This window comes from Numenius arquata, chromosome 12 (genome assembly GCF_964106895.1).
Source record: "Numenius arquata chromosome 12, bNumArq3.hap1.1, whole genome shotgun sequence".
NCBI lineage: Eukaryota > Metazoa > Chordata > Aves > Charadriiformes > Scolopacidae > Numenius > Numenius arquata.
In genome coordinates this window covers 38,446,021-38,458,181 of record NC_133587.1, presented here as the reverse complement: position 1 = coordinate 38,458,181, position 12,161 = coordinate 38,446,021, and the positions used below count along the sequence as shown (strand labels likewise).

Sequence of the window (12,161 nt, the reverse complement as noted above, 5' to 3'; positions counted from 1 at the left end):
CAAATGGCCAGTTCTAAGTGCGCGTGTTTCAGCTGTGTGCTTAATTACCCATTTGTGTTCAAACTGCTGTACATACAATTTATTACCCCCCCAAATGAAAGTCTGTTTTTTAAAACTTCTTCCACAGAGGTGAGATCCAATGGGGCCTTGCTATGTTAAATGTAACATCCAAGATCAAACCGATGCCAAATTTTTATCTGCCCAATGACTAATAATTTAAGAAAACCAAAAATAAAATAAAATAATCACATTTTCAATTTTAGCCTTAATACCAAACCCAAGAATCAAAATACTCTTTATGTCTGACATCCCCACAAAATTAATTTTAAAAGATTTTCAACTGTGTTTTCCAATAAGTGTATTGAAGTTGAGCCAACCTCAGTTTGCATGTAGACCTCAGGATTCTGGCTGTAAATCTTTGCTATCTGGTTTCCTGTAAAACGCTGAGAAAGAAATGCAAATGCTTAGAAACACAAACCCTAAATGGAGTCAATAATCATTAACTCTGTGTAATGAGTTCAGTACATTGCACTTTGGATATTTAATTTGCCTGATGCATGATGAAAGTCAGCGCACAGCGGGCAATCTGCACTAAACAGGCTATAACGCATAGTCTCATTATGAGAATTTTGCTCACCTTTTGAGAAAAAAAAAGCATGTGAAAAAGCATTACGATCCATAATTTACATTTCAGAAATGACAGTTCAATGGAATGAATCACACTTATTCTGTACACAGGAACCAGCACAATTCAAAGGCTGCCTTCAAATCCTTGAAAAGGTTCAGGCTACCCAACCTATGTACCTCTCTGAGGCAGATGAATTGGGAGCAAAGCAGGAAGTTTCATACACAAAGAAGCAACTCCAGCACAGGCTAATAATAGTTGTAAGAAGAATTATTTTTCATCCATGTGTTATATCAAATAACAAAAAACTTCCAACACTGAAACCTTAACCTTTAGCAAGTCAAAAATAAACTGTTAGTGGTATGCAAAGTTTGATTTCAAACTGGCCACAAGCCTTGAATGATGATTCAAAAACAGAATCAGCAATTTAGGAGGTTAGAGCCTTATTCTGACGAACCAACAGCAATAGTAGCCAGGTGCTGAGATGCCTGGAAGGCTGCCCTGCTCCCGCTCCCGAACTCATTGTCACAGTTACAAGAGAGGGAAGTGCCAGGAAGAGGACACCAGTGACAAAATACTCTCTGATATTGTCCTGAACTTCTGAAACTCACTTCTCTTAGGTCAGCAGCTGCTTGTTAGCCTTCAGGGAACATTAAAAGGCCCATCTTTTAATTGCAGAAGTAACCTAGAGCAGTGACCCAGAAAAAGGGGGCTCATAACCCCAAGTAAACCTGTAACACAAACTGGATTGCCATCCCAATGGAAATCTGGCTGCACAGGAGCTTCTAGGGGAGAACCAGGCCCTGAGACTGCAAGCACAGTCACCAAAGATAGTATTTTGCAACCATTGGTCAAACGCAACAGCTCACCCCAGCTGCTTCCTGCAGCAAAATTCCCAGTGTTTGCCTAATTCCACTTTAAAATTTCCACATCTTCCTTTGTGAGACCACTGCAAAGCACAGTATTGTTGGAGTTTTTGAAGAAACTCTCTCTTGTCATAGTTAATGGCTGATCGTTATCTGCTGTGGTAGCACCCTAATGGCAGAATTGTTTCTGTCAGGACATCTCTGAAGACTTTCTCCCCATACACTCCTTACCTCATAGGCTCGAGAACCAGTGATACTCGCTAAGTGCTGTGCTCCTCCCACAGCTTTCTCCAGAGCGCTGCACTGGGAAGCTGTGCTAGAATCCATCCAGATGGGGCTGTTACCGACAGAAAAACAAGCCTGCAACAAACAATATTCTTTATTAGTAAGTTTCAGCTCTAAGAAGTCCCTGCTAGAGCAATAGCAATACAGCAGACCTATGTTTCGGATCACAGTTCGGTTCTCTGACCTGCCTTCTATCTCCTCTCGATAATTACAGGAAAGCAGGTATCAGGCAGGATGTTGTCAGCAGTGAAAAACTTAACCCAAACTTCACACCAGAGGGAAGCAACAGGCTTTCTCTACAGTTACTTGGCACAACCTGCAGCACGATGTGCACTTCACATACCCAGCAGCACGGTGTCTCAGTACGCTCCTTTGGTAGCCAAAGCCCTGGACCCTTTTATACAAGTTTAGAACTCCTTTTTAGAATTCCTCTCTAAACAATCAGATTATCTTTCCCCAGCTCTACTAACAAATTTCTCTTTAATGACTGGCATAGCCATTTGGAAATGCAACTGAGGCTTCGTACATCACCAGAAAGCATTTTAATTCCATTTCCATGAGTCTTGCACAGATGAGATATTTCCAAAATTAATCATTTAATAGATCAGTTACACAAACGTCTCCCTTTCAACACATAACTGTCCTTTTTCTGATCTCGAAGTAAAGGTGGTCAGGGTCTTCAAAAGCAAAGCTGACTCCTCCCTACTTTTCTTTTTAAATAAAAGTTTGTCAGGTCTGTGTTCAAAACTCACCAACCACACAAACACAAAAATGTTGAGCTTCAACAACGTACTTGTTAGGAGTTTGTGTCCACCCAGCATTACACTTCCATCCTTTCAGAGAAATGTAAACTGACCTTCGGGGGTTTTTTTTTTAGTAATTTCTAATGAAATCACAAACACTGCAAGGAAACTCAGGTACGATAGTATTTTAACCACATTTTTTTTTTGTTAATACAAATATATAAAAAATGTAAAATATTTATGGGTTGTTTACAACAATATTACATTTTGTAAAAGAACAAACAGGCTGTTAAGTCTGACACAGAAAAATTCTGGGATGCCCACTGGCACCTGTAAGCTTTTAAAGCAGCATATACTGTCACTCAGGAGAAAATGAAATGTCAAAAGCCCTGGAGCTGAAGGAATAACCAGTACATTTCACTTTATGCTGCGGGGACACGCAACTCAGCCAAACAAGAGGAAAGGTTTGCAAGGAGAAAAGCAATGTGTAAGGATCAGAAAAAAGGACGGCGTAGCTCTCCCTTCAGAGCTCTTTTATGCACGTTACCTTTAGTGACTGATGTAAAGGCAGTTCGGACGATGCATTCTTTAAAATTTGTATGCTTCCTTTCTTCCAGTACACACTCCCATGTTGCTGTAGAAAGTACAGAAACAGAAGTTGAAGATGCCCTCCCAAGCCACAAAGTTCATATCCTGATCTGAATTTCAGACTTGAAGGAACAGAGAACTCTCTCCAAACTAGGACCAAAAAAATGCACCTTTTCAAATCAAGTGCCTCATTAAAAGACTCTCTCAGAGAGAAACCAGAAAATGTAGGAGTCAGGAGACAATGATGATTTTGAACAATAGCAACTTCTAGTGGGAACTATTATTATACTGCTAATCCATGGCGTTAGATACTTCTCTGAGCTGTAGCCAGGGCTCCAGAGTCAAGGCTGTTAGTTCTGTGCTATTTCAGCACAGTCCCCAGATTCTTCAGCTACACGCCTGCCCCAGTCAGCACTAACAGACAGCATAACATTAAGGTTATTTAAACTCCATCTCTCAGGTGGCTTCCTCAAGCCAGGCATCTCTAGTTACGCACCTGCAGGACACCCTACGCAAACTGCAAAGCACCATCCAGCAACCCACTAACAGTTCTGATGACACCAAGTGCACACAGAACCCCCTGGGCACAGAGCACTTGACCACAGCATCATCCAGGTTGTATTTCACATCTTTCTGCCATTTCTGCAGACAATCGAGACCAAGTTTGTCCCTTCTTTGGGACAAACACTGGCACATCAGTGCACCTCCACAGTGATGTGCAGCATAAAGACAAGGTTCTTCAAAGAGAAAAGGGAGAGAATGCGAGTTGGAAGGGGGCAACTAAATGAAATCTGTCTTACCCAACAGAATCTGAAGATAGCACCAGGCTGATACCCCCAACTTGTTGAAGGACAGGTAAAATAAAGGGAATACAGGCAACCTGGAAATGCACTTCCTTTTTTCACTTGAGTAAGCTCAAGTTACTTTGCAGTCCCTGACTTGTGTTCCACTGAAGAATTCATAACAGAGCCTTGATATTGGCTATGACTCTCAGACACTTTGCTCAGGCTTTCAACTGAAGTCAATGAAACGTGGAGATCAAAGCAAGAGTTTTGATTAATTAGTCCCAGATATATCAAGATGAATAACCTAAACCTCACACATCAGAATTAGCTATCACTTTGGTGCTGTCCTCACCCTGAATATCATCTATGAAAGTTATAAAAGACTTCCTTGTTTCACCAGAGTACTAGGAGACTGGCTAACTAAGTGTCAGGATGGGATTTATAAGTCTCAGAAAAAAAGGCATTATGCACTACAGGCTAAATCATGGCAGCATCTTTGTCACTTTTGCATCAAGGACTATCATAATTTGGTTTTTGTTGTTCTTAGGCAAATCTCTATCCTAGCCAACAAAACCTGTGCTCAACTATGCCCTTAGCAAACTGCTCTCCTCACTATTTTTTCTACCCTATATCCACAAGAACCTGGATATGCTGAAATTCAAAATGACATTTCAGCCTCTGTACATACAAAGAATTTAAACAACAGGAAACCAACTAGTTATGCGCTATACTGATGTAAGCAATCGCATTGTAAACATCATCCTCCACTCCCACTACCTACTACTGATAGCTTTCTGTGCTTCAGGTTTTAAGTTTCCCTGAGGAACTGATGCTAATATAGAAATTTTGGTCTTACTTGATGTCACTATTGTCTTCTGCAATACAATTATTTAAATGAAATTTATCACTATGCCTTATAATCTATTGAAGAGATACAGTAAGACTGATTTTTTTTTTTTTTCCTTTATAAACTAACCTGGCCAGCACCAGACAAAGCTCTGACTTGAGAGAAGTTAAAGCCCGAAGACTTCATCTTTTCCAAAATCATATCCAGAGCCTGCAAGAACAAACGGAATCAAGAATGACTGTAACGAGCTATCAAATTATGCATACTCACAATCTCTGGAATTAAACAGTAAATTCATGTCATCGCTGATAAGAGTTCATTGGCAGATAATGAAAAATTAGCTAATGACTGTGGACTTCTCAAGAAGCTGCATAAATTAATTTACTAAGAGTCCATAAAAGAAAAGTTGAATCACACAGGGAAAAGAAAGATCTTTAAACTAGCTGAATCACAAAGAATCATTCTTTGAAACCTAAATAAGAGGCAAGAGTTGAAGAATTTCAACTTATTACAAAGCTACTTCTAAGAGTGCCAGGCACAAAGCAGGACTATCTTTGTCTGTTCTTACTTTTGGAAATCTATGAAATCTTAATGGGGTGCACCCTGCACCCTGTCCTACAAAATCTTAGGTATCCTCAATACCACTAACCCCAGTGTCAGCTGAAAACTCAGTCTCTGTAATATAAGGCTAACTCAAGTGAATTTTAGCACTTTAAGCATCTAGGTTAATTTTGTTCTTGACACATTTCTGGAATTTTAAAACCAAAAATTAATCTATCTTTACACAGTCTCATTCAGATCAGCATTTCCCAGACTATCTTGGCAAATGCGCCACTGCAAGACTTCAAGATTTCCAAAGAAACATCCTGTACCAATGTCATCATATTATTAATAATTACAATCGTTCCTGTTCATCATGGTTCAAAAGACCAACTGCAAGCAAATTTACCAAACCTTTGTCAACTACTGTGGATCACAGCTGGGGGTTTTGTGACCTTTCAAATACCTTAACTATTCAAATCACACTAGTAACATGAATTTACATATTACCATGTAAGAGCAAGTGCTGCAGAATCTACACAGAAGCAAGGAAGGCCTTCTTTTAAAATAGAAAAGAATGCTGTATTTCAAAATAAACACCAGTCAAAGTGACTGGGAATCATTGAGTAAATTGTTCTTTAACCACTTCCCATTTGAGACTTCAATTGGTTAGCAAAGCTTATTCTAAAATAAAAAAAAAAAAAAAAAAAAAAAAAGTGGAAGAAACCTGGATGCTACAAAAACACAGATTTAAGCTAAGCAAAGCAACAGCTGCTCCTTTTGCATACAACACAAGAAGATGAGGTAAAAAAAGAATAGTCTTTTTTCAAAGGAGGGAAAGTGAGGAAAGGATTAATCACACATGCAATGCTATAATAGTAGAGAGCGAATAAACAAACAAAAACCCCTCAAAATATTAGCAACTTCCGGTACAGCTGTTGATAACGTTAATATTTGCATACCAAAGACACAAAGTAGCACTTAAAAGAAATGGCATGCAAGCAAAAGGGCTATGTTGATTTGAATGATGAGTTTCACTATTGCCTGGAACACATTTCCGTTTCAATAACAGCATGGCAGAAGTCGAACTATATAAAGCTTGTTCATACCTTGACCCACATTAGCACAGGAGAAGTGACTGTCAGTCTGTCACTGTGAATGTAGACTCCACCTTGAGTCCTACAGAAAAAACAGTATTTTCTCTTGGTAAATTCAGCAGTTTTTTTCCCCGCCAAGCAAAGTTCTTAAAGTTTATTAATAACCAAAGAGAGTTTGCAATGCTTTTATGTTAAGAGTAAGGATACAATCAGTGTTTGAAACATGAAAAAGTAAAAGCCAGCTCCTAGGAGGTGACATAAGAGATGTTTGACCCAATTGCAAAGTAAATAATTTGCAAGGAAAGGCTCTGATCCCGAAAGTAAGATCTGTGATAGACTCCAATGCTGATACTGCTGCTGTCTCCATGTAATTCATAGGTATTTCTTAAGTTTCCTAACTGCCACCACAGATGGCTTGAATCTAGAAGATGAAATTCAATTTTTGCCGTTAAACTATCAAGTAAATAAATGTATTTCATTGAAACTTGTGACTATGGAGGATGACATTTGTAAATTCTAGTTTACTAACTGAAGCAAACAAATACCGTCATCCTACATTCTATTCTAAAATTTGGAACCACTGAATTTGTCTCCAAATGCCCTTTAGAAGTTCCCCTCATGCAATTTACTTGCTGTTATCACAGCATTCCGCCCTGACACAGAGGCGGTGCTTACTTCTGTGTCCCAAAAAGACACAGCCATGTCCACAAGTCCGAAGTCCCAAAAGAAATAAAAAATCGGTTTGTTTATACATAAGACTTTGGGGTAGATTTTTCTCATTTATTTCCTGTTGGGAGTTCTTGCCCTATTTACATACCAAGGAACGCAAAAGCACATAACTACCCTTGCTAAGTATGAAACATGAACATGGCATGAACTTTTTCCATGCTTCCACAACTATCAATGAGACCAAACAGGGCAAGAGCCCCCCCCTCTCCCCCCCAAAAAAAAAGTTCTAAATTATCTTCCAAAGTTCTAAATTATATTATCCAAGTAAAATACAAAAAGCCTTACTTAAATTCCGGAAGGTCTTTATCAAAATGAACATTATCTTCATAAATGACTCTCAGCTGTTCATCAATAGCAATTACTTTCAGCTAGAAGATATAAAACAGGATGTTAACAAAAACTAGCAATAATTAAACAGCACTGATAACTCATTTATAGTTCTTTGATTCCCACAGATGAAATGGAAAAGAAGATCACCCCCATCTATACAACTTGTTGAAAGTCTGGGAATTATTTTACATGAAACAAGTTATTATGTGAATTTCCAGTATGCCATCTATTCAGCAACTTGTATGTTTGTTTGCTTGTGCTCCCCCCCCCAATTTTCTCTCTCTTTAATCACACTAGATCAAGATGCAGGCATATGCTGAAGAACAGCAAACAAGTTACCAGGTTCGTAGCTTGTGTCATGGTAATCAGTTTTTCCAATGTCTCCAAAGAATTTAGTATCTTAGATTAAAGATGCTGTATGATTTTTGCTCACCCCCTCCTTTTTTTTTTTTCTTTTTTTTTTTTTTTTTGCACCAATCTCACCAAGGCACCTAAAAGACCCTTAGGATACCTTGAGGACTTTCTCTGCTCCCCAAATGGTGAGTAATTCAAACTCTACCAGTCTGGCAAAGCTCAAAGGGCATTACACAGGCGTATTCTGAGCTTCTGCAACATAGGAAAGCAACACTGCAAATGGGTAACTCCTTTAAGCTGAGCTTTCTTTCTCTAGAAGAGTACTACAACCTTTTCCTTCTCTATCTTCGCTCAAGTTCACCTAGTACAAAAAAAATAGATTTGTCTTTTCAAGCTCCCAAACTTCAGCACATCTGTACTAAAGTGATTCATGCTCATACACCTATTTTAAACATACTCAGGCCTACACACAACTTGGATATTACTACGCTGCACATAGAAACTCTGCCCAATTGTGCCGACAACCCAAAATTTCAAGAAACAAACTGAGTATCCAGGTTCATAACCCTACTAATCTTGATTCCCTCAAAGATGCTGGAAAAGCTGGATTCGGGTGCAAACCCGGCCTGCCTGATGCTGCAGGCAGTGGGGTCTCCATGCAGTCTGCCTGTAGAGAAGAGCCATAGCATTCCTTTTTCCAGGATTAAATGCATCCCTAGTGGGATGGAGAAGCAGGACACATTAGGGGACACAGGCTGCAGCTTCAGACAAGAGATGGACCTGTTGGAACAGGTCCAGCAGAAGGCCACGAAGATGATCAGAGGGCTGGAGCACCTCCCCTATGAAGACAGGCTGAGAGAGCTGGGGTTGTTCAGCCTGGAGAAGAGAAGGCTCCGGAGAGACCTTATAGCAGCCTTCCAATATCTGAAGGGGGCTACAGGAGAGCCGGAGAGGGACTCTTTGTCAGCAAGTGTAGTAATAGGACGAGGGGTAATGGTTTTAAATTGGAAGAGGGGAGATTTAGGTTAGATACAACAAAGAAATTCTTTCCTGTGAGGGTGGTGAGACACTGGAACAGGTTGCCCAGGATGCCCCATCCCTGGAAGTGCTCAAGACCTGGCTGGATGGGGCTTTGAGCAACCTGGTCTAGTGGGAGGTGTCCCTGCCCATGGCGGGGGGGTTGGAACTCGATGATCTTTAAGGTCCCTTCCAATTCTAACCGTTCTATGATTCGATGGGACAAGGGGGAGATGGGACAAATAGAAAGGGACGAAGGATATGCTTATGCAGGCAAAGGGAAGGAGGCACGCAAACAGCTGGGGGAACCCATGAAACGGTGGGAGGTGTCCCTGCGCATGACGGGGGGGGAAGGGGGGGGCTGGAACACGCTGATCTTTAAGGTCCCTTCCAACCCAAACCATTCTATGAATCCACCAGCTGTGGCAAACCGCCGGCGCGCAGAGACCCCGGGCGCTGAGCGGCAGGCACAGCATCCTGTTGGAAAAGAGGAAACCCTGCAAAACAATAACCGTCGCTGGGTGGAGGAAAAAAAAAGAGGCCAGAAAAGCTGCCGGAGAGGAAGGAAGGCCTGTTCCCCGGCTCTGCCAAGAGAACACCCCCCCCGAGGACCGGCTGGGTGTAGCCACCGGGGGCACAAACGACCCCTGAGCAGGGCAAGCGCCGGGGGCTGCCCCGCCGGACCCCCGGTCCCGCTGCCCTTCGCGCAGCCGCCGGCGGCGGCTGCGCGAAGGGCAGCGGGACCGGGGGTCCGGCGGGGCAGCCCCCGGCGACCGAAAGAGGGGTAGAGGAGGGTCGGGAAGGAGCCCCGGTACCTGCTGAGTGCTGAAATCCCAGCCTAAGTAGCAGGGAGCAGCCATGGTGCGGCAGAGTCCGCCCTTAACCCGGGGGGGGGGGGGGGGGAAGGGAGGAGGGGGTGCAAGCCCGCCCCCCCCCGGGCAGCGGAGTTAATGAGTGCCTGGGTTGGTTAATTAACGGGAGACGGGACTAACCCCCTCATCGCTCCCTGAGATGGAGAGGGTTGTAAAGCAGGGAAAAGAGCTGAATATGGTGGGTCGCTGAGCGATAGGACTGTAGGGGGCAGCTGCTAAACAGCAGTAATTAAGGGCTAATTAATGCACCACAGCAGTTGTATAGTGACCGCCCGGTAAACGGAAGCAACTTCATACCCCCAGTCCAAAGGAATTCACCGAATTTTAACTATTCTATTAATATGTGGTAGCCCCGTTGTGGTATCGCACCCTGGCTTGGCACAAACACAGCATTCCACCAAAAAAAAAAAAAAAAAAAAAGAAACAAAAAACATGCAGGATTATTACTTTAGCTGAAGTTTGGTTTTGTGGTTTGTCTTCTCCCCCCCCCTCCCAAGTTGGGAAGGTTTGGGGAGGGTTTAGGTTTTTGCATTACCTGCCATAGCATGTGACGAGCAAAGTGGAATTGCTTAATCAAAAGAAGGCTCATCTAAAATACGCTTTCCTTCTGCAATCAAGGCGGTATCTCAGCAGAGCCTTAATGAAGTCAAATAGGTTTTGCATGCCCAGGGTCTTAAACTGTTTTAACGGTACAAATACTTTATTTGAAATGCCCTTTAAACTATAAAATGTTCCTAAATTTTGTCATCTACTGAATGTATTAAATACATTTTGTCATATACCCAGTGACTTCTCGAAGCCCTAACTCCCACGGGTTTATACTTTTAAGATTTCTAGTTATTATTACAAAGAAAAACCTTTAAAACATTAATCCCCAAGACTCTGAACCTACAAGGCAAACATTCTAATATCCTGACTTTTAAACCAATCGTATTCTATCATATCAACTTTGAATATTCTGTATTGAGAGTACCCGCATTAGAAATGTGATCACAAAATCTTTAAATAAGATAGAGTTTAAATTAAAGTTGACTGAAAAATATTTACATTGTGGGAATCCCTTCAAATGCACAGTGGTGTTGGCCTGCATTTTAGAGTCTAATCCTGCAAATTTATCTGAAGAGTTTGCAATCGGGAAACACCCCGATGAAGTAAGTGGAAGTACCAGTCACGTTAAAAATAAAGGTATGTAGAATTGTCACCCAGTTTGCTTCTTTCAAGCAGATGGACACCAGGCCGTGATGGAATTTCCCTGTCCTGAAGGAGCTCGTGCTGGATGGAGCTGCCCTGAACAAAGGTCTCACTTAACCAAGAAGATGCTGTGAAAGGAAATAAAGTTTTTAATACATTACCAAGAAAAGTTGCCTTAGTGTAACTCTTAGCAGACAACAAAGGATCAACTAACACACAGAGGCTGCTCTGCCATTAATTCAGAATGTGGCTGGGGAGGAGAGGTTTGCTCTGCCCTTTCACGTGCTGCACGTTCCCTATAAACAAGTAACAGATACGGAGGCTGAGGTTTGAAACGCTGCAATTTTCAAAATATAACTATTTGCAAAAATGAAGAGAAACCTAAGTCAGTTCTGAAGAAAGCCATAAGAATGATAAATGATTTCAGAAAAAGAGACACTAGTGGATTTTTAATTATTTTTGTTAAAGGGGGTATTGGTTAGTAGAAAGGAAACTACAGTTTATAAATAAATAAAGCAATATCTTATGAGGATGTAAGAATCAATTATATCCTTCAGCAATGAGATCAGAAGAATAGTCCTAAATAGCAAGAAATACTTTGCCTTAAGCAGCAGAGAAAAGTTGGGGCTGGAATAACCACCCTCATGTTACCAGATCTCCTTAAATTAGGAACAAGGGTGCAAAACAATAGCGTAGGAGAATCCACTCAAGGACAGAATGGGAATGTTAATGTTGCTGCTTTCACCCTTCATGTTTTTCTAGAGAAAATAGGTAAGTTTGGAGAGTCATTGTCTCACCCAGTTACTGTGTTGCCCATCCTTCTATCAAGGCAGTGTTCCCTCAAATGTAGTTGTTTGTGTGTAGAAAATGTTCATTGCTGCTGTTCTTTCTGCATTAAAGTTTATGCTGGCAGATACTACCGTAACCTCCGAAATTGTTTCTTGAAAGCAAACAAGGTTTAGCTGAGCAGTTATCAGTGAAGTTGCAGTCATGTACTAGTGATGCTTTAGCACTGACAAATCCAGAATTTCCAGAGGGGATGGACAAAATGCCGTTTATAATTGAAATGTCACCACTGCAGATTAACAGCTTGAGGCAGAGCACAGATTAATCACTCAAGACACACAGAGCAGGGTAAAGGGAATAGCGAGTTTATTCCCCTTTTCCCATTAACTAGTTTCTGACCTGATGGAGAAGCAATACTTCCATGCTCTGCTAGGCCCTTGGCTGTTTTGATAAGTTATAACTAGTATGACAATTAATGCTTTTTTTTCTTCCCCCACTGTCAAGTT

At 41.4% G+C, this 12,161-nt stretch overlaps 1 protein-coding gene across 2 annotated transcripts in view; it reads right to left on the bottom strand.

The window, feature by feature from the left end:
* XYLB (xylulokinase) overlaps positions 1 to 9,733 on the bottom strand; it is an 86,649-nt gene extending 76,916 nt beyond the window's left edge. Inside the window, exons 1-7 of one of the 2 annotated variants that reach the window (XM_074157181.1) lie at positions 9,622 to 9,733; positions 7,391 to 7,473; positions 6,389 to 6,458; positions 4,869 to 4,949; positions 3,067 to 3,153; positions 1,723 to 1,851; positions 378 to 443 (exon numbers count right to left, since the gene is read on the bottom strand). In XM_074157181.1, coding sequence (XP_074013282.1) covers positions 378 to 443; positions 1,723 to 1,851; positions 3,067 to 3,153; positions 4,869 to 4,949; positions 6,389 to 6,458; positions 7,391 to 7,473; positions 9,622 to 9,666 — 561 coding nt within the window. In that variant the 5' untranslated portion in view covers positions 9,667 to 9,733. The remainder of the gene's footprint in view (positions 1 to 377; positions 444 to 1,722; positions 1,852 to 3,066; positions 3,154 to 4,868; positions 4,950 to 6,388; positions 6,459 to 7,390; positions 7,474 to 9,621) is intronic. The other variant, XM_074157180.1, reaches the window with a different exon arrangement.
* Positions 9,734 to 12,161: the final 2,428 nt, after the last annotated feature.